Source organism: Cavia porcellus, unplaced genomic scaffold, assembly GCF_034190915.1.
Source record: "Cavia porcellus strain 051 isolate PalLab524CR breed Dunkin Hartley unplaced genomic scaffold, mCavPor4.1 scaffold_11, whole genome shotgun sequence".
Lineage (NCBI taxonomy): Eukaryota > Metazoa > Chordata > Mammalia > Rodentia > Caviidae > Cavia > Cavia porcellus.
Window position 1 is genome coordinate 36,935,388 of NW_026947494.1, and position 19,249 is coordinate 36,954,636.

The 19,249-nt window shown below is 34.7% G+C and overlaps 1 protein-coding gene across 3 annotated transcripts in view; it reads right to left on the reverse strand.

Moving 5' to 3' along the window:
• Positions 1 to 174: 174 nt before the first annotated feature.
• Positions 175 to 19,249, reverse strand: part of Paip1 (poly(A) binding protein interacting protein 1) — a 34,229-nt gene continuing 15,154 nt past the window's right edge. For all 3 annotated transcript variants that reach the window (XM_063258125.1, XM_003470258.5, XM_063258124.1), the window contains exons 4-11: positions 15,856 to 15,968; positions 11,120 to 11,231; positions 9,964 to 10,089; positions 8,266 to 8,372; positions 7,404 to 7,521; positions 6,694 to 6,748; positions 2,431 to 2,524; positions 175 to 539 (exon numbers count right to left, since the gene is read on the reverse strand). In XM_063258125.1, the coding sequence (XP_063114195.1) occupies positions 446 to 539; positions 2,431 to 2,524; positions 6,694 to 6,748; positions 7,404 to 7,521; positions 8,266 to 8,372; positions 9,964 to 10,089; positions 11,120 to 11,231; positions 15,856 to 15,968 (819 nt within the window). In that variant the 3' untranslated portion in view covers positions 175 to 445. The remainder of the gene's footprint in view (positions 540 to 2,430; positions 2,525 to 6,693; positions 6,749 to 7,403; positions 7,522 to 8,265; positions 8,373 to 9,963; positions 10,090 to 11,119; positions 11,232 to 15,855; positions 15,969 to 19,249) is intronic.

Below are 19,249 nucleotides of genomic sequence, written 5' to 3' on the forward strand. Positions count from 1 at the left end.
GAAACTCAATTAATTGAGACATAAGTATCAAAATAAAAAAGCTTTAATATTCCTATCTTAAAAAAAAACTACATTTTTGAGTAATCTGTATTTCTAGGCTGAGTCTTTTTCACTCAAGAAAGAAAACTTAAAAGGATAAGCATCTAACCAGCTAGCAAAATTTACTTTCACCCATTTCATTTATTTCAAAATCAATTTTATTGCAGCCAAAACAGTGGAATTAACTGTACATAATAAACTATTTTATATATATACACATTTTAAGTTATAGGGAATAAAGTTTATTTTGGCAGATAGTGTTAAACAAAATTAAAGTAGCATACATTAGTAACATAACTCAACATACTTAATTTGGTATAAGTATGACACATGTTCTTGCTTCCTTGTGTTCTGCTAAATCATCATACCTAAACTTTTATAAAAACTGATACAGTGAAATTTAACTTTACTGTTTTCGCTTATGCTCTGATTCCAAACAAAACTTTTCATAAGCTTCTTCAATTTCTGGGTCCATCTCATCATCAATATCATCCAAGTATCTGTAAAACAACCCAAAGATGACTCATAAATTTAATGCTTTTCAATTCAGAAAATGTCTACAAAGCCATGTAAAGAATGTATGTGACAACTCTCCAAGGCTGAATTAATTATATTACAGCTACAAGGTTATTTCAGATAGAGTTTGCCTCTTTGATGTTTTACTATATATCATTACAACTATTTAACATCACAAAGTATTATTTCTCCTCTGATTCTGGCTAGCTTATTTCCACAATAAGGTAGTTACACTCCGACTTATCTGGAACCAGACTTTCATGATAGGAAGCTAATTTAGAGGTTATCAATTCTAGAATCTTCCTCCAACTATAGTTCCTGCCAAACTAGAAGTTTAAAATGATAGAAAGCAAGGTTTTCCTTGTTTAAGTATGAGAGGAAAATGTAAAGAGCCAATAAAGAATGTAATTACACATGAATTTCCAATGGTTGTATTTAAAAAGTTACTCTAGTATCTTTATTTTGGAAATTTTTTAAAAAGTTGAGTGGTAACAAGTTGTTTAGTAAATAAACTTTTGACTAAGCATGTTTCAGAGAAAAACATATGATTCCACATCTTTTCCCTTTTCTATACCTTTTCCCCACAACATGATGTCTATGTGCCCTTTTACCCTTATTCACCCCAAAATATCCCCCCCCCCAAAAGTGCAACAAATTATCTGCCAAGCCTATCGACTGCATGTAGGTCATTTTCTTTCCATTTCTTCTTCTTTTCTAATATAAGGGCACACCACATGTTGATATATCCACGAGCTCATCTGAGCAAGAGAATATGATGTTTCCTGAACAAAAGTTTAGAAAAAAAAAAATCCATAATTCAATGCCAAGAACAACTTCTAATATCCAGCAGGTTTAAAGCTTCCTAGTTTTCCCTGGGTCTTTAAATCTCTGTATTTTCTATCAAGCTATATAAAGGTATGACAATATTATATTTCTGGATCTTAAATGCTCAGAAGAGATCACTAAAATAAAAGTAGTTCACTTAGGGCCAGAAATTTAGCTCAGCGGTGGAAGTGCCAGCCTGGCAAGCGCAAGGTCGTGAGTGCAATTCCCAGTACCAACAAAAAAAAACAAAACCAACAACAACAAAACCCCAAGTGGTTCACTTTTTTCTAGAATACACACAAAAGATTAAAATACAAAGTCACAGACATAATTTACTCCCCGGCCCACACTGACATAGGTGGAAAAAAAAGAACCTAAGTAGCTTATACAAATACACACAAGTTGTTAAAGGCACTGGGAAAGTAACAAGTGAAGAGAACAAGACCACAGCCAGGACTATACTCAGCAGCACAAGTGCCTACCTGGCGCAAGGTCCTGAGGTCAATTTTTGGTACAGGAAAAACACAAACACAAAAAAACAAGACTATATAATCTTTCTATTGGCCTAAATCTGTCTATACAGTAACTTGTTTTCTTCACTCTATTCTTTAAAAACTTAAGATTCAAGCCTTTTACTATGTGCTAGAAGGCTGTCAAATATTTAATGTATTCCCATTTAGTTCTCAAAAAGATTCCAAGAGGGGGCACTACTATTCCTGTCTCCCAGATGGAGAAACAGGCACAGAAGTCACCCACGATCTTACAGTAAGAATCAGAGATTCTTAAACTGTAGGCATAATAAAATCTATTGTTTTAGAAATAATGCTTAAGAATACTACGCTTTGTTTTCTTTCCTTCAACTATGTTTTCAGAATAGAGCCTGAGTTTTTAGTATGATTTCTGAAAATTTTTAGTACATATATCACCTCCAAACAATATAATAAAACATTGAATAGAAATGCCATTCCTCATTTTTTTCTATTCTACTCTTTACCTAAAAATTGACCACAGAAACAAAGCAACACAAACTAGTAACTAAAAAGAACTTACGGATCACCAGCCCCTGATAAATCTGTTCCATTTTCTTCATAATCTGGAAAAAAGTCCTCTCTTTCAAGTAACTCTTGATACTTCTCTTGGTAATCTTTAAGACAGTAACAACAAAAAAATCCTATGAAATGACCCAGTTGTCCCTTTTCATTTAAGTGAACCAATGTTTAAATAGCAGTAAACTCCCAATTACATAAAATAGCTTCCATTAATTGGTTACTTAAGTTTACCAACTTCTCCCAATCCGCTGCATACTCACAAATCTTAATTATTTGTCTCTATGCTGCTTTTCATGAGAAAGAATTCTGGTTCTGCTGGGAAGGAACAACACTTTCACACTGTTTTTCCTTTTCTGCCTGCCCTCCTAATACTCCCAGCTTCCAGCTGCCACATTACTCCTCCACAGCAAAGGACACCCTCTGCTACCAGGTAATAGCAATTCATTCAAGCTGGTGAGTTTTAACTTGTCAAAGGTTTTCAGCAGTGGGCATTTTCTTTTCTTTCCTTCCCTTAAGAGACCGGGAAAGTAAGATACTCAGCTTACTTCAGCTCTAGCCACTGAAGAGACAGGTAATACAGCTGTTTACTTGCCAGCTCATGTAGACAGAGTTAATGGGTGCCTTTTAAACTTAGTATGTACACATGGATCTGAACAATAAAATCTCTGAATAATGAAATGGATCAGCATATATTAAGTGTAATGTTACTAATTAATATTAGTTTCTTAAAAACGAAAGCCACTATGGGTCTTAAAAGAATATTATAACCACTGGATAAAGATCATGTTTTCCCAAGATCATCAGTGTCTATAAAACTCAACTTCAAGAGTTGGTGACTCAGTGTTGACAATTTACAGAATATTTTGACTATAAAGCCTTCTGCTACAAGGTCTCACATCACTTCTCTGCCTTTTGGCTAAGATCAAGTGTAGATAAGGTCTCACTATGTAATCCAATGCTGGCCTCAAACTCTCAGCAACCTTCCTGTCTCAATCTCCTGAGTGCTGAGATTACAGCAATATACTACGTCCGGCTTTACAAATGCTTGAGATAGTAGATGAGACCACCTTTAAAAAAAAAAAAAAAAAAAAAAAAAAAAAAAAAAAAAAATCAAGGCACCAAATGACAATAGGAAAAAACCTAAATAGGAAAAAATAGGAATATAATGACAACAGGAAAAAACTATCCATTAACTACTACAGCTGGTACAGGGAGGCTGACAGATAGTTCTCATCTCAAAGACTAAGGGCTTAAGATTTTAAAACCCACAGAAATTCAGGCATGGTGGTGCATGCCTGTAATGCCAGCACTTGCAAGGGTGAGGCAGGAGGACTGCTGTAAATTCAAGGCCATCCTGGATCACAGTGAGTTCAAGGCCAGCTTGAACTATGCTGCAAGATTGGCTCAGGAAAAAAAAACAAAAAACAAAAAACCCTCTACACCTCTCCACAGAAAAATCTGTATCAAGGTCTTGGGTCCATATGAAATAGGAAAACAGAATCTATGCTCCTTACTCATCTCATCCTGCACAAGCAAGGGACCCTCAAAGAGCTGATATCTTAAACACAAAGTGTGCCAGGAAAAACTAAAACAAAACTCAGCAGAGTGGTAAAGACAAATATAAAAAGGAATCTCAGCCAGGGCTGGTGGCGCACCTCTATAATCCCAGCACGAAGGAGCCTGAGGCAGGAGGACCATTACAAATTTGAGACCAACCTGGGCTACAAAGTAAGCCCAAGGCCATCCTGAAATGCACAGTGAGACTGTCTCAGAGACCAAAAATAAATAAATACATAAAATTTAAAAACCCACAAAGGAACCTCAGGCATGGTGGCATACACTTGCATTCCCAGCACTCAGGAAGCTAAGGCAGGAAGATTGCTCTAAGTTTGAGGCCAGCATGGGCCACAAAGTGAGTTCAAAGCCAGCCTGAACTGCAGAGTGAAATCCTGTCTCAAATAAAAAGCTCAGCTGTCTGCATAGGTCTGCAGTAGTATCGAGGCACTCTGGAGATACTGGTTTGTAAGACTTTGTAACAGTGGATCTGTACCTCAAATTTCTACTGTTCACATGAAGACTCCCCCCACCCAAATCTATTCCAAAGCCATTGGAGTGGAAACTCTGTTACTCCCAGAAGATTTCTTAAAATGTATTAGAAATCTTTTTAAAGATTTAAAGTCATTTTTAATAAATTGCTATAACTTAAGCTATAATGTATTTTTAAAAGTCAGAAAGTTAAAATATTAAAGCATTAATACAGAGCCATACTAAATGTAACTTCAAATGGTTTAGAAAAAAATGTATGAAGAGAGCATGAATTACTCAGTTTAACTGTTAACAAAAAGTACTTCTGACTCCGGCATGGATACTGCTATAATCCCAGTATAAGAAGCTGAGGCAGAAGGATCACAAATTCAAGGTCAGTCTGGACAACTCAGTGACTCAGCATGATCCTGTCTCAAAAATATCAAAGGATAGAGGTGTAGCTCAGTGTGAACATCCTGGGGGTGTTCAATCGCTAGGACTGGGGGAAAAAAAGTACATCTAAGTAAAAGGGAGATGGATATGTTTTATACAGTTTTCATATTTGTTACTTTACTGAAAGTTTGAAATCACTTTAGAATGAAGCTTAAGAGCCAAAGTCAAATAAACTTGCAACAGAAATATCATGACATAAGGAAACAACTTTCTTCCTGTGTGAAAATCATGAATGGTATCAGAATTAGAATTAAGAAAATAAAATATGAAACAAAAGCAAACATGGATGAATGATGAGGGAAAAAAACTGAATGAAATGCAAAACATTTAGTTTGGATAAACCAAACTAAATTTCCATGAACAGAATTTACCAGAGTAAGACACTACTCAAACTAGACACAAGTAACCAATTAACAGTGAAAATGAATCAGTGTAACTGAAAAATAAGAGATAAGATTTGTCTTACTAGACATAGGAAGATTTATAGCAAGACAGTAATAATTAAGCGTGTGGTATTGGTGGAGAAAGATTAACAAAAGATCCATGTGAACAAACATGATATACAACATAGGGAGCTTATATATAACTATGGAAAGAAGGATGACTCAGTACTTACTGAGACAAGACTATGGAAAAATATTTAATTCCTAATACCTATCACATAAAGATTAGCCAGGTGGATTAGAGATCTAACTAACGAAAGCAGCAAAGTAAGATTTTTAGAAGAAAATGAAATTTGAAAGTGGCTACATAAAATCAAGGAAAGCACAAATTATGACTGATAAATTTCACATTAAAACTCAAATGTTTTTACAAGACACTGTAAACAAAACGAGAAGAGGCACACTGAAAGAAGTACGCCTCAGCTGACTAAGGATCACTTTTTTCTAGAATACAGAAGAATCACAAATTATTATAACAAATGACCTATTAAAATGAGGGTAAAGAGACAATTCTCAAAGGAAGAAATCCAAAGATCAACAGAAAAAGGAAAAATTCTGCCTCACCAGGCAGGGAAATAAAATGACAAGACAGAAATTCATTCAACTGGACTGAAAAATTTAAGTGCGATAATGAGTGTTGCCAAAGATAAGCAGTAGTACTCTTACAAGCTGTTGGTGGAAATATTAAGTGGCATAATTGCATTGGAAAGCAATTTATCAACATTTAGTGAAGTTGAAGATGCTGACAGTAACTTAATTCTACTTCTTCATATTAAAGAAACTCTGTGCTAGGGCACACACCAGTTAACACCTGCTATTCAGAAAAAAAAACAGGAAAAGTCCCAACCGCAAGTTGGTTGTAGTTTGCACTAAGCGGGAAAATTTTTTGCTCAACCTTTAGTACCATCTATCACAATTAAAACAGTCTGTCTATAAATGATCCTTTTCTGGGAGGGGAAGTAGGCAGACATTTAGATTTTAATTAATGAAATCTGTATTAAGGCATGCTAATACAAGTTTCTGACTCTGCAGTGAACTAGAACCATCTTTCAGTTTCACCCTAATCACCTGAAAGCTTAAGAGCATAAAAACAAAATATTATGAGAGAAAATATAAAAGTAGCTGCATGCAACTGATGGATTCTTGTAGTCCTTAAGGTAAAATAACACTATATGCACAATCAGATTTAAATTTGAAATGGCTCAAATAAGAAAACCTTTATCCTATGTTTTAGAACGCAGTGAACACGTTAAAAAATTACATTTGTAGTGGTAGAAAATGGTTTTCTATAAGTACTGCTTTATCAAAAACATGAGGGTGACAATGACTATCAGACAACATACCTGGATCTGCTGCAGTGAAAGGAACCCCATCAGATGTATAAAATGTTGGTTCATTCTAGGGTGAATCAAAATGACAACATTTTTCATTCAGAATTTTTTATAAATAAAATTAATTACTGCAAAATGGCTGCTGTCACTCTTCTGCACTAGACAATGCACGAATAAGCAAAAGAGAAAAAAAAATCCTAAATTCCAGCAGCCACTCTACTTCACCGAGAAAGGTCTATGGCTTATTATGGATTTCTGATTTATTAATTTCATGTTCCTAAAATTCTAATGTCTGGCATTTCTGATCAATGTTTCTGTTGTGCATTATGATTTAATATCAGCTCATTTAGACTGCATATTCCCTTTTCCTTAAGAACTGCCAAGACCAGTGTTACAGGAACATTCCTCTATAGCTGCTTTGTATTCAGTTGTCAGAAGCTCCAGGTTCATCGCTGACCTAGTAACTGTTTTTACTTAGTTTTTGCTATAATATGCAATGTAAAATCTGAGACGCTGAACTTTTGGTTATTAATTCTCTAGAAAATCTGCTTCCTGGCATCTATATGCTGACTCAAGACCAAGCCTTATTAATAAATCTCTTGTCAGGAGATGGATCTTTCTTGAGATGATCCTTTCTTTTTATTTACCAGGTCACTGCTCTGTGCAATCCTTTGTCAATGAAAAGTTTAAGCAATACACTTAAAATATAAACACTGACTTACCATAAAGTAGTTAGGATCATTTTCAGGTGTTGCTTCTCTGTACGTTGAAGTTGCATGTACTCTGCCCCAGTTACTTGACCGAAGTTCTACAAGCTTCAAGAGCATCTGTTTTACATCTCTACAGACAAAAGTCCAAAATGAGTTAATATACTAACTCACCATACGTGATGCAAGGTCCCAAAATATCTCATGGATTCCTAAAATTTTATTTTCTATTTTAACATGTATAGCCAATGCTATAATTTTCTAGGTTTTCCCTGTAATGTTGTAAATTCATCTTATTTTTCAAAAACATTGAGGGCCGAGGATTTAGCTCAGTGGCATAACCACCTGCCTGGCAAATATGAGGTCATAAATTCAATCCCCAGTACCAAAAACCCAAAAAACACTGAGACAGGTGAGTATGGTGGCACATGCCTGTAATTCCAACACTCAATAGGCTGAGGTAGATGAACAGCTGTGAGTTCAAGGCCAGTCTGAACTATATAGCAAGATCCTGTCTCGAAACAAACAACCAGCCTTAAAATGTGTTCCATGCAATTGTGACTATATTGTTATTAAAAGCAACAACATCCTTTAAATGTTGTTTCTTACATGGCATGGTGATCTTTTACACAAGTATTTGTTAGCATTAAACTATGAATCATTTGATTCTTCAGACTCTTCTTACAGGAAAACCTTACTATTTCAATTTTTAAACTTAACTAAACAAAAGTGACTAATGAGAAGCCATACGTAAGACTGTTATCTTTAAATATTTCTGTCAACCAGTCGGTAAGATTTCAATTACTCTGATGAAGTATAGCAGATTAACACCTAGACCCACAAATGGGCAAAAAATGAGATTCGTTTCTTTTCCTACCTGCTGCAGTTTGCATCTAGGACAACATTTTCAATTCTCTGAATAATTTCTTCCATATCAGTCTTTAATTTTTCTTTCCAAGCATCTTCCAAAACTGATCCTGTCAACTAAAGCAAGTGTCCGTAAAAAGTTCAGTGACACAGAAATATTGAAAACACATTAGCTGCAGTTCAAGCAAATGCTCTCTGCCTACCGAATAACGTTTACAAACCTCTGTATCTTCTATGTTTTTCTTGACTGAGACAAACTACAGTGATACCTTGGTTCACAAACTCAATTCTCTCCACGATTCTGGTTCCCAACAGAACTAGACAAGAACCAAATCAAATTTCCCCTCGGTCAACACTAAACCTAACCACTGAATTTGATTTATTTCTCATCCAACTCACTCTGCAACTAGAATCATAGAAATAATCAAGTGTGTGAACCAAAGTACCACTATAAAAGAATGAACTGTAGCAGAACTTTCATCATGGGTTTTGTATCAATGGCAGTGTTTAAGTCTTGTATGACTAAGTCTATTAGAGTATAACAAACGTCACATCATTTTACTTTGTTTTGTCTTTTCTGGTACTGGAGATTATACCCAGGGGCCTTCACATAGAGCTGCTTTCCCAGTTCTTGTACAATTTTTTATTTTGAGATAGGGTCTTGCTAAGTCACTGAGTTGTCCACATTGGCCTCAAACTTGTGATCTTTCTGCTGTAGCCTTGTAGAGTGGGGCAATTTTGGCATATGTCCCAGTGCTCAAGTTGAACATGTTACTTTTTCTTTTTTCGTCTTTTTCCTTTTTATCGGTAACGGGGATCGAACTCACGACTGCCTGCTTGCAAGGCAGGTGCTTATGCCGCTGAGCTAAATCCCCAGCCCCGAACATGTTACTTTTAAAACTATGCAATGAATATAAAAGCTCTGAGTTAAAAAAAAAGTTCCATCAAGAAAAGAACTACGGATATCAACAGGTAACTTATAGAAACTGATAAATGAGTAAACATGAAGGAATGTTTAAATTTATTACTGATCCAAAAATGCAATGTAAAATGAAGTTTTCATTTTTACTTGTAACATATGACAAATCAAAAACCAAAACTGATTGCATCTATTACAAAGCATAGGGAAAATAGTATTGATGGAAACACTATTATTGGAAATATATCCTGGCTCAGTATTTGGAAAGAAACTTGGCATTATAGTCAATATAAAATATATTTGCCTACTGACCCACCATGTCTGTGTTTAGAAATTTAAACTACAGAAATATCTACACATTAAAAAAAAAAAAAAAAAAAAAAAAAGAAATATCTACACATATAAAGATAATGAAAGATTACATTAGTGCTGCAGTGGCTAAAGTGATATTAATTAGTAAAATGGATCACATATTAATGTAATGGGATACAAGAGAACTTTCAATACTGAGCTAAATCTGCATGCCATGCAAGTAGGGAGGGGTTAGGAGTAGAAGCAAGAACAAAATACAATCTTATTTATAGAGTGCATAAATACAGAAAGGAATTTACAGATGGCAATAGGATGAAAATGTTCCATTTTTCACTTCTAAATTTTGCTTCTTATATATACAATTAGTATATACTTATGCCTGTTTAAACTTTAAATAAAAAATTCACCTGTACCAAACTTTTCTTCCCCTAAATTATGAGTAAAACTGTTATTTTTTTAAAAAAAAGTAAAACCTACCTTTAATAATTTTACTGCACAAATTAAGTTGTCATCCATTGGATTAGAGAAGAGGGCATTCAGCAATTCACGCAGACCAACTTGAAGAATATCTGCTCTCGTAACCTGCCCATTTGTTCCCTTGATCTTTCAAAGGAAAAGAAAATTAAAAGACAATCCCCCTGTCTCAACTTCTCAAATAGCTGAAATCATTTACAGCATTCTTAAAATTGTGTAAGCCATATTTTAAGTTGGTACTCTTAGTTTGGCTTATATAAAAATCAGACTAAAAAAAGAGTAAGACATAACGCACACTCAACAGTGGATTCATTTATCTGCCAAGTTTATGATTATACTATATATATAAGATTATATGTTAATACCAAATTCACACATTAGTGTTTTTAACAAGACACATATTTACACCTTCTTTACTAATGAATCTCATTTATAGGTTTATACAGATTTAAGTTTATCACCGGAATTTACGTTCAGCTACAGTCTTTGTACAAATGCATTTTATGTAGAAAATTAATGTATGCAGTAAGACAAAAAAGACAAATCTTGGGGCTGTGGGGACTAAAGAAATGCTGGCGTAAGAGTATAAAATTTCGGTTAGGAGAAATTCGTCCTGAGATCTGCTGCACATCATAATGATTAGAGTTAAAAATTAAGTATTCTTATTATCAAAAGATATAAAACATTTATTAGCTCGACTTAGCCATTCCAATACACACATACCTCCAAAACATGTTTATGCTTATATTTAATTTTTACTTAAAAAATAAATAAATAAACCCTATTCTGGGTTAAGCTGTAAATTCTGTTCTCTCACCTTCCCTTGAAGTTTTGTATTCCGTAGAATACGTTATAAGGATTTAAAGGTATCAATTCTCTGAAAAGCTTATACTCACAGGTATACTACAGTTTCCTATGAGTACATAAAGTCTTTTAAAGTTCAGTAATTATTTCTAATGCCCTGCCCATCAGCAGAAAAAACTAATGTCACAAAAGTTCCATTCAGACTCTACCATGAGGTAAGTACTAAATTATTTTCTTACTCTCCCATTTCCTCTTTTCATGTCACTTCTGATGTTATAAAACTATAGTACAAACCATTCCTCATTTAGATCAATTTGTTCCCAGGCCCCATTAATACTTAAAAATGTGTTCTCACCTCCAGGTTAAGATAAAGTTCTCCCAGAAAGAGTACAAATGCATGAAATCGCTTTCGAGTCACTTCATCTCCTTTCGCAGCTTGATCTTTAACTTCATATTCAGTCCGACATCTAATAAAGACATTCATTATCTTTTATAATCTCACATTATTTTGTCTTTTTAGAAAGTCAAACAAGATGACCACTTACTGGTTTGGTTGTCCACAGCAAAAGAGGCAAGTACAATGACCCAATGCCCTGGCATTACTAATAAAGAAAAAGGGTTTCCCTTTGGTATATGCATACCACATTAACTTTTCATACTAAGACTCCCCGTTTTAAGAAACTAATAATAGTAAAAAATTAAAATGATCAGATTAAGCTTGCTCAAGTTTAAGCCACATAGAATATATACTAGAGGTATATAGAATATATACTAGCACCAAAATTGGGATGGAGGCTCACTTTTGTCTTACAGGGTTTTGGTTAAGCACTTTTTTACCCAAATTGTCTCTGAAGTTTTCTTTTCAATGTCAGAACCTTTGAATAGGTCTTTAAAATGTATGCATATAGTAGCCAACTAATTTGAATATAAAATAAAATTTTAAGTTCATTATTCTTATACTTTTCATTTTAGTGAGGAAAAAACTCCCTAATTGTACAAAGCAATTAACTGTATAAAGTAATTATTTCCAAATGCAACTTAAAGCACCAAAATAACTGATTTTACCTTGCTTTATTTTCTTTTAACTTGGCCCATTAGTGTCACACAGTAACAACATAAAAAGCATTTTGGAGCTTTTAGTCACATTTCCTATATTTAATTACAAGAAGTTTGTCTTTGTCTTCATAAGTGAATTATAAGAATCAGCTATGGCTAGTACTAAAATGGATTTTTAAATTTTTCATTTTAGAGTTAAGTACTTTTTTCTTTATTGATAAAGTGTTAAGAAAACTAAGAAATTTCTCTTGCAAAACTGATTTTGATAGTTATTCTTCTAAAGATCAAAAGGGAAGAGATTAAGAAGACTAAATGGCTTCCATATAAGCCAGTTTATGTCTGCTTTTCTTTTTTTTAAAATTAACAAAACCAGGGGTTGAGGATATAGCTCAGTGGCACAGCACCTGCTTGGGAAGTGTGAGGTTGTGAATTCGATTCCTGGTACCAAAAAAATAAATTAACAAACCAAAGAAAATCACCTACTACCCAAGTATTCACTCTGGATCAGTCTGAAACTACCACAAATCCCCAGCACAGCTTACAGTGCTTATCCAGCTGATTCATGAGCTGTGTTATGTAAATATCATCTTCTGTTTGAATCAAATGTAAAATATTTGTTATCTTCTCATACATATTAACTTCCCACTAGAAAAAAGTTGGGGTATTTATACATAGAATACCCTGGCTTATAATGGAAAAGACCAGTGAATTATTGCCAACTCTGCTATCCGAGCATCTTATTGGCCATTTTCTTTCCTTTCTGTTACAGCTTTGCAAGTTAGTGTTTCAATGGAACCACTTCTTTATTTTAAAATATTAAGACCATTACATTGTACATTAGGACATAATGTTTTTGAAAAGTAAATCCTTCTCTTTGTACATGGTTAATTATCCAGGTGAAAGACCTCTAAGTCTTTTAAAGCCACACATTTTCAGTTATAAAAGCAATGTATTTTTTCTTTTCAAGAAAGTAAAAACAGAAACAAACAGCAAAGTTGCCCCAGCACCACTACAACCAAGAGATAACTGCTGTAAAGATAATATAACTTCATTCTGTCTTTTCAAAGTATACATATCTCCACGAGTTAGGATCATGCATTGTTCACTTGTATCATTAGCATTTCTATATATTAGAGGGTAAAAAGTCAAAGCAAACCAGAAGAATGGTTCTCAAAAAAAAAAACCAAACAACAACTCAGCCTCCACTGATCAATTTCTGTACATCAGTTTCCAAGGTCTAAATCCTATTTTCAATCTCTATGCAACAGCAAGGCACAGATGAGGGTGAGAAGCCCTAGGAAAGAAAGGAGCTTTTTTGGCATTCTGCCTCCTAGGAATACCTACTTTTGTCCAGAAGCTGTAATTCACATTTTTTAATTATAGATAATTTTTTTAAAAAGTATCATCTGTATTTTTCTGAACTGGACTTATCCCAGAGGCATCAAAATATTTCTATTAAGAGACTGGTTTTGACTAAATGCAGATGTCTTATACTCTGAATAACTGATTTGAAGATAACAATGTGCAATGCATACACCAGTTACCCCTAATTATATAGTATTTTGAAAATTCTTTTCTCTTTAAAAAAAAAAAAATACTGGTTTTTTTTTCTTACTTTTTTTTTTTCTTACTTATTCCTAAGAGGTCTCTTTTTTAGTATTATATGAATGAACTCATTGCCATATGATATAAATTTCGTTTTGGTACCAGGGATTGAACTCATGACCTCGTGCTTGCCAGGCAGGCACTTATCCCGCTGAGCTAAATCCCCAGCTACATTTTCTTGTTTTCATTTTGTAAAAATTTATGTCTTCTACCAACTATTTATAATTGATATGTTAAATGTCTTCTTTCAGGACCCACAGATATCATCTCTTACTGGAAAGGGCTTTACCAACTCAAGATTTTTGTTTTTCAGTTTTCACTCTTAGTACAATATTTATTGTTTCACCTTGAATCTTTGATGATGTATCTGGAATTTAATTGGGTGTAAAGAGTAAGACAGAAACCTATCTTTTTCGTGAATGATCCAGTTGTCAGAACAGCACAAATCATCTTTTAAGCAGCATTTTAAGTACCAACTTCAATTTTTTTTTTTTTCAGTGCTACAGACTGAACCCTTGGACCTGTAAACTGCCAGCCTCATTAGAAGTATCTTTAAAGAACAGAAAGCTAGGCCCAGTGATACATGCCTGTAATTCCAGCTACTTTTCAAGGTTGAGGCAGGAAGATTGCAAGTTGGAGGATAGCCCGGGAAACATATCAACACTCCATTTCAAAATAAAAAGGACTAGGGATAAAAAAGGTAAATCAAAAAAAAAAAAGGGTAGCTCTTTATATAGTACTTGACTAACACACAACAAGCAAGGTCCTACATTTAAACCCCAGTATTGTTTGACAAAAAAAAGCAGAAAAATAAAGTGACGCATAAACTATAAGAAACTCCACTCAAATGATAAAAATTACTTTCCCTGAATTAGCTTATGAATTTAACACCTTCCCTCAAATATTTAACAGATACTGACAGTGTTTGTGTAACTCAAACACTGACTCTAGAATTCACTGGAGAAAAATAATGGAAAGAAGATAACCACAAAAAGAATGGGAGAGGGCTGGGTGTTTAGCTCAGTGGCATAAGTGCCCGCCTGGCAAGTGTGAGGTCGTGAGTTCAATCCCTGGTACTACAAAAAAAAAAAAAAAAAAAAAGGAGAAAGTGATGTGTAAGCACATGTCTATAATTCCAGCTCTGGACACTGGAGAAGCTGAGACAAGAGGATCACTATGAGTGAGTGAGGCCAGCCTAGGCTACATAGTGGTTCAAGGCCAGCCTGAACTTCACAGCAACAACCTGTCACAGGAAAAACACAAAACTAAACAAAAACAAAAGAATGGGAGAGCTGGGTATGGTGCAAACCTATAATCCTAGTACTTAGGAAAACTGACGCAAAAAGGCTCTTGAGTTCAAGGGCAGCCCGGCTACACAATGAGCTTAAGGCTGGCCTGTACAAGAAGATCCGGTGCGAATAAATAAATAAAATAATGACCAGATATTTAAATATTAGAGATTTTTGTTTTTGTATGTTAATAGAAGGAACAGATCAAGTAGTAAGTAGACTATAAAACTACGTCCAGATTTAAAATCCAAATTTAAGAATGGAAAGTGAAGGTGGTAGTTCAAATCAGGAAAAAATTTACTTATATTTTAAAGAAATTACATCTTTCCTCAAACCAAAATTTCAAAAGTATTCCAAGTGAGCACTTTTGAGATCTTATAAAACTGCTTTCTAAATACAAAATCGAAAGCAGAGACCATACCAGGGGGGAAAAAAACTGATTTGAATGACTATAACCACTTATTATGCAAATAAAAATGATTCACCCTATTTTTTTTTTTTTTTGGTCTTTTTTGAGACAGGGTCTCGATATGCAGTTCAGGCTGGCCTTGAGCTCACCAGCCCAGGCTGGTCTCGAACTCGCAACAATCCTCCCATCTCAGCCTCCCGAGTGCTGGGATTACAGGTGTGAGCCACCACGCCCTGCTAATTTTTTTTTTTTTTTTTTTTTTTGTCTTTTTCGTTTTTATCGGTACCAGGAATCAAACTCAGGACCACACACTTGCAAGGAAGGCGCTTATGCCGCTGAGCTAAATCCCCAGCACAATACACAATCTTTAAAGAGAGGAATGGTCAAATGCTAGTATGTTTTTTTGGTTTTATTTTTTAATTTAAGAAAAAAGCAAATAGAAAAAAGGGTAGAAATCACACAGAATTTCACAAAAAGATAACATTAAGAAAAAAATAACATTAAGAAATCACTAGTTAACGTATTACATCTGCAGGTATACACATGTAACTGAATATATGTTTAAGTGTGCAAGACAGATAACCATACTACTAAGTTTTTGATAGTTCAAACAGAATAGTTTGTACTGTTATTGTTCTATTGTCTGTTCATTTTTATGCTTTGATTTTGTAACTTGAATAAATTTTAGAATGTTTAAAAGTAGTTTTCCTTCAATTTCATATTCACACTGACCTTTGAAGTAGCAATTGGCGGAAGTTGCCACTCTGTGGACTAATTGTCAGATGATGGGACAGGTAATTACACAGGCGAGCTCCCATGTAAGAGAAATTTGGGATAGATGTGGCCTTTTAAAAAGAAAAGTTTTGTATGATATATATAGTTATTAATGCAAACATTTAGCAACATATTAAAGAGGCAAAAACACTTCAGTTCCCAAAAGTAACCATATTGTATAAGAAAATGGGTCTTTTTTTAGGCATAAGGAAATTAAATTCACACTCTCTCCCAATTTTATACCAAGAACAACAGGTACATAGAAAAATGTTTCAGTTAAGTTTTCCCTTGTCCCCACTGCCCAACTGACCAGAGGTTACCAGAAAACAACTGGATGTCTTGATACTAGCTGTTTTTTACTCCTGAAAATATAGACATGTATCCAACTGCATGGCAGCAGTAATTATAAGTGAAGACGACAGCTGCCAAACTACTGACTAGTAGTACTAGTAGTACAGGACAACACAGATTGACTTACAGGTCAAGCAGCCTTCAATAAGACACCCAAGAATTCTGCTTTGTGAGCTTGGACATTGCTACACCTCCCTGAGCTTCAGTTTGATTTCTGAAGTGATTAACTGTACCTGGCACAAGGGACTACTACTTAAAGAACAAGCTAAAAATGCTTGGGGTAAAGAGAAAATCAAAACAGATAAGCTATTTTTTAAAAAGGCTAAGAAAACACTACATATCAAAGATTGTGTGTTGTAGCCAAATCAGCACTCAGGAAGTTTAATTATAAGTTTTTAAAAAAAAACAGTAGAAAACCTAGTTTTTCAATTAATAGTAGGTAATACTGCACAGTAGATGGCTACGGCTTGCCAATATCCTAAAGGTAATCAATTGTAGAATCTAGGTCTAACAAATGGTCTCATGCCTCTTTGATTATCTATGGGGTAAATTCACCAGGTGTGGTAACCTTAGGTCAGTAGCCAGTGTGAAGTGTCATTGTAATTCTTAAAAGAGCAAAGGAGGTACTCTACCAAAAGGAGTGAACAGGTAATCTATAGGTGAGGCTAAGTAAATTATCTAAATGATGGTGAAAGGTGATCTCAAGACAGTATTTGTGTGGACAGCAGGTCTAGAGTAGGTAGCCAGGCTAGAACTGGAATAGATCAAAGCCTCCATGACAGATTTCCTTGGTAAATTTCTGTTTAGATATGTATAAAATGGGATTACAAGTAATACCTTTCAACCACTGAGGATTAAATGAGCCAACGACATGTTAAGTACTTAGCATTGTCTGTCATGTACGTACTTTATAATTATCTTACCTTTTATTTGTAATTATTTCCTTGATTACATGTGACTCTGTACATATTACCAAAAAAGGCAAGACTGTTTCTCCCAATACCATATGCTTAACAAACGAAATGTAAACTTATAAACCCCCATTATGTCTGTTTTACTTTAGTTTCTATTTGAAGTTAGCACGTTTATCAAAGACTTAATTCTTTAAGTTTCCTACTTTCTTACCTGCACCTTAATTTTCTCCTATATTCAATAACTACCAATTCTTTCAGCTGAAAAAGTCTTAGCACCTCTCTCTCCACACTACATGATGTTTCAATTTAAATGCATTTAACTAGTTTCCTACTGTGGAAAAATGGGACTTTTGCCCTACTCAAATCACCCCATTTCACTATCTTCCCTTTCTTCCACCTACCAATATGGTTTTATCATGATTTTAGTTGTGTTTTCATTGGCATTTGAGCCATGTAATAGATCAGTTCTTCCCTTTTTAAAACGATTTTATTTTTCCTAGACTTACTCAGGTTTTTTGTCTTTTTTATACTTTTCATTGATTTGTTCCTACATTCATTAGCTAGGGTGTAAAATTTATCCTAGGTCATCGTCAAATCCAGCTGAGCCTTTTTTTTTTTTTTGTCTTTTTCGTTTTTATCGGTACCGGGGACCGAACTCACGACCGCCTGCTTGCAAGGCAGGTGCTTATGCTGCTGAGCTAAATCCCCAGCCCCTTGAGCCTTTTGATCTATTCCAGTTCTAGCCTGGCTACCTACTCTAGACCTGCTGTCCACATAAATACTGTCTTGAGATCACCTTTCACCATCATTTAGACAATTTACTTAGCCTCTCCTATAGAATTATCTGTTTACTCCTTTTGGTAGAGTACCTCTCCTTTGCTCTTTTAAGAATTACAGTGACACTGGCTACTGGGTGCAAAAAGATCTAGAAAAAATTTTTTAAACATTCTCGGGCAATCTTTTTGGCCCAATTTCAACTTTTTTTTTCTAGAGCCTTTTTAGATAGTCTGCACTGTAAATCAATGTGATAGTTCTGTGTTTCTCACTGGTCTGCACTCAATTTTTGATTCACCTAGTCAGTTATCAAATGTTCATCTACTTTCTAATCTTCAAAACTAGGCTTTTGGGGCTGGGGATTTAGCTCAGCGGCATAAGCACCTGCCTTGCAAGCAGGCGGTCGTGAGTTCGATCCCCGGTACCAATAAAAATGAAAAAGACAAAAAAAAAAACAACAACAAAAAAAAAACTTAGGCTTTTATCTTCTTCCATCTTCTTTGTCCTTATGAGTCCCTACCTTAAACAAATCCCAAACTGTCACTTTAGTGGTATCTGAGGTGCAATCAAATGCGAATGTGTATGTTTAGTTTGTCATCTTTTATAATAGGTCCTCTACTGTTAGATGGTAAATTAGTTAAGATTTAAAAGCTGTGGTTAAATCTGCATATCAGATCCAATATATCCATGAAAAAAAGGTGTTAAAACCTTAAAATATGCTAAGTGCATATCTGTAGCATTGGCTTTGAGAGACTCCTGCAATTGATCAGGTTACAGACCATCCACCCAGCCCTCTGAATTATGATTATGCATCCCACTGAACAGTTGAAGCTAAACAGAAATCAAAATATCAAGAAGCTATTTTCTTATCTCATACTCCTTTTCAGTTCATGTAGAAGCAGAAAATAAGGATCAGGACAAAGCAGTTTTATCTTAAAACTTCCTGAAACCGAACAGTTGGCTAAGCAACTTTGGGATCCAGTAATAATCTGTAAATTGGGAAAGCAGCCAAATGAAACGTAAGATATGATCAGTTTGCTATTATGATCACTCTTCATATATTCTTTTTTTTTGTCTTTTTCTTTTTTATCGGTACCAGGGATTGAACTCACGACCGCCTGCTTGCAAGGCAGGTGCTTATGCCGCTGAGCTAAATAAATCCCCAGCCCCCTCTTCATATATTCTTAATTTGAGTTGCTCTTTCAAAAATGAATTAACACCAAATTTATAATTCTGTTCATGTCCTATTTCTGGCCAGACTTACAATGACAAAATTTTTTTCTTAAAAGGCTGGTATTGTGTCTGCTGCATAC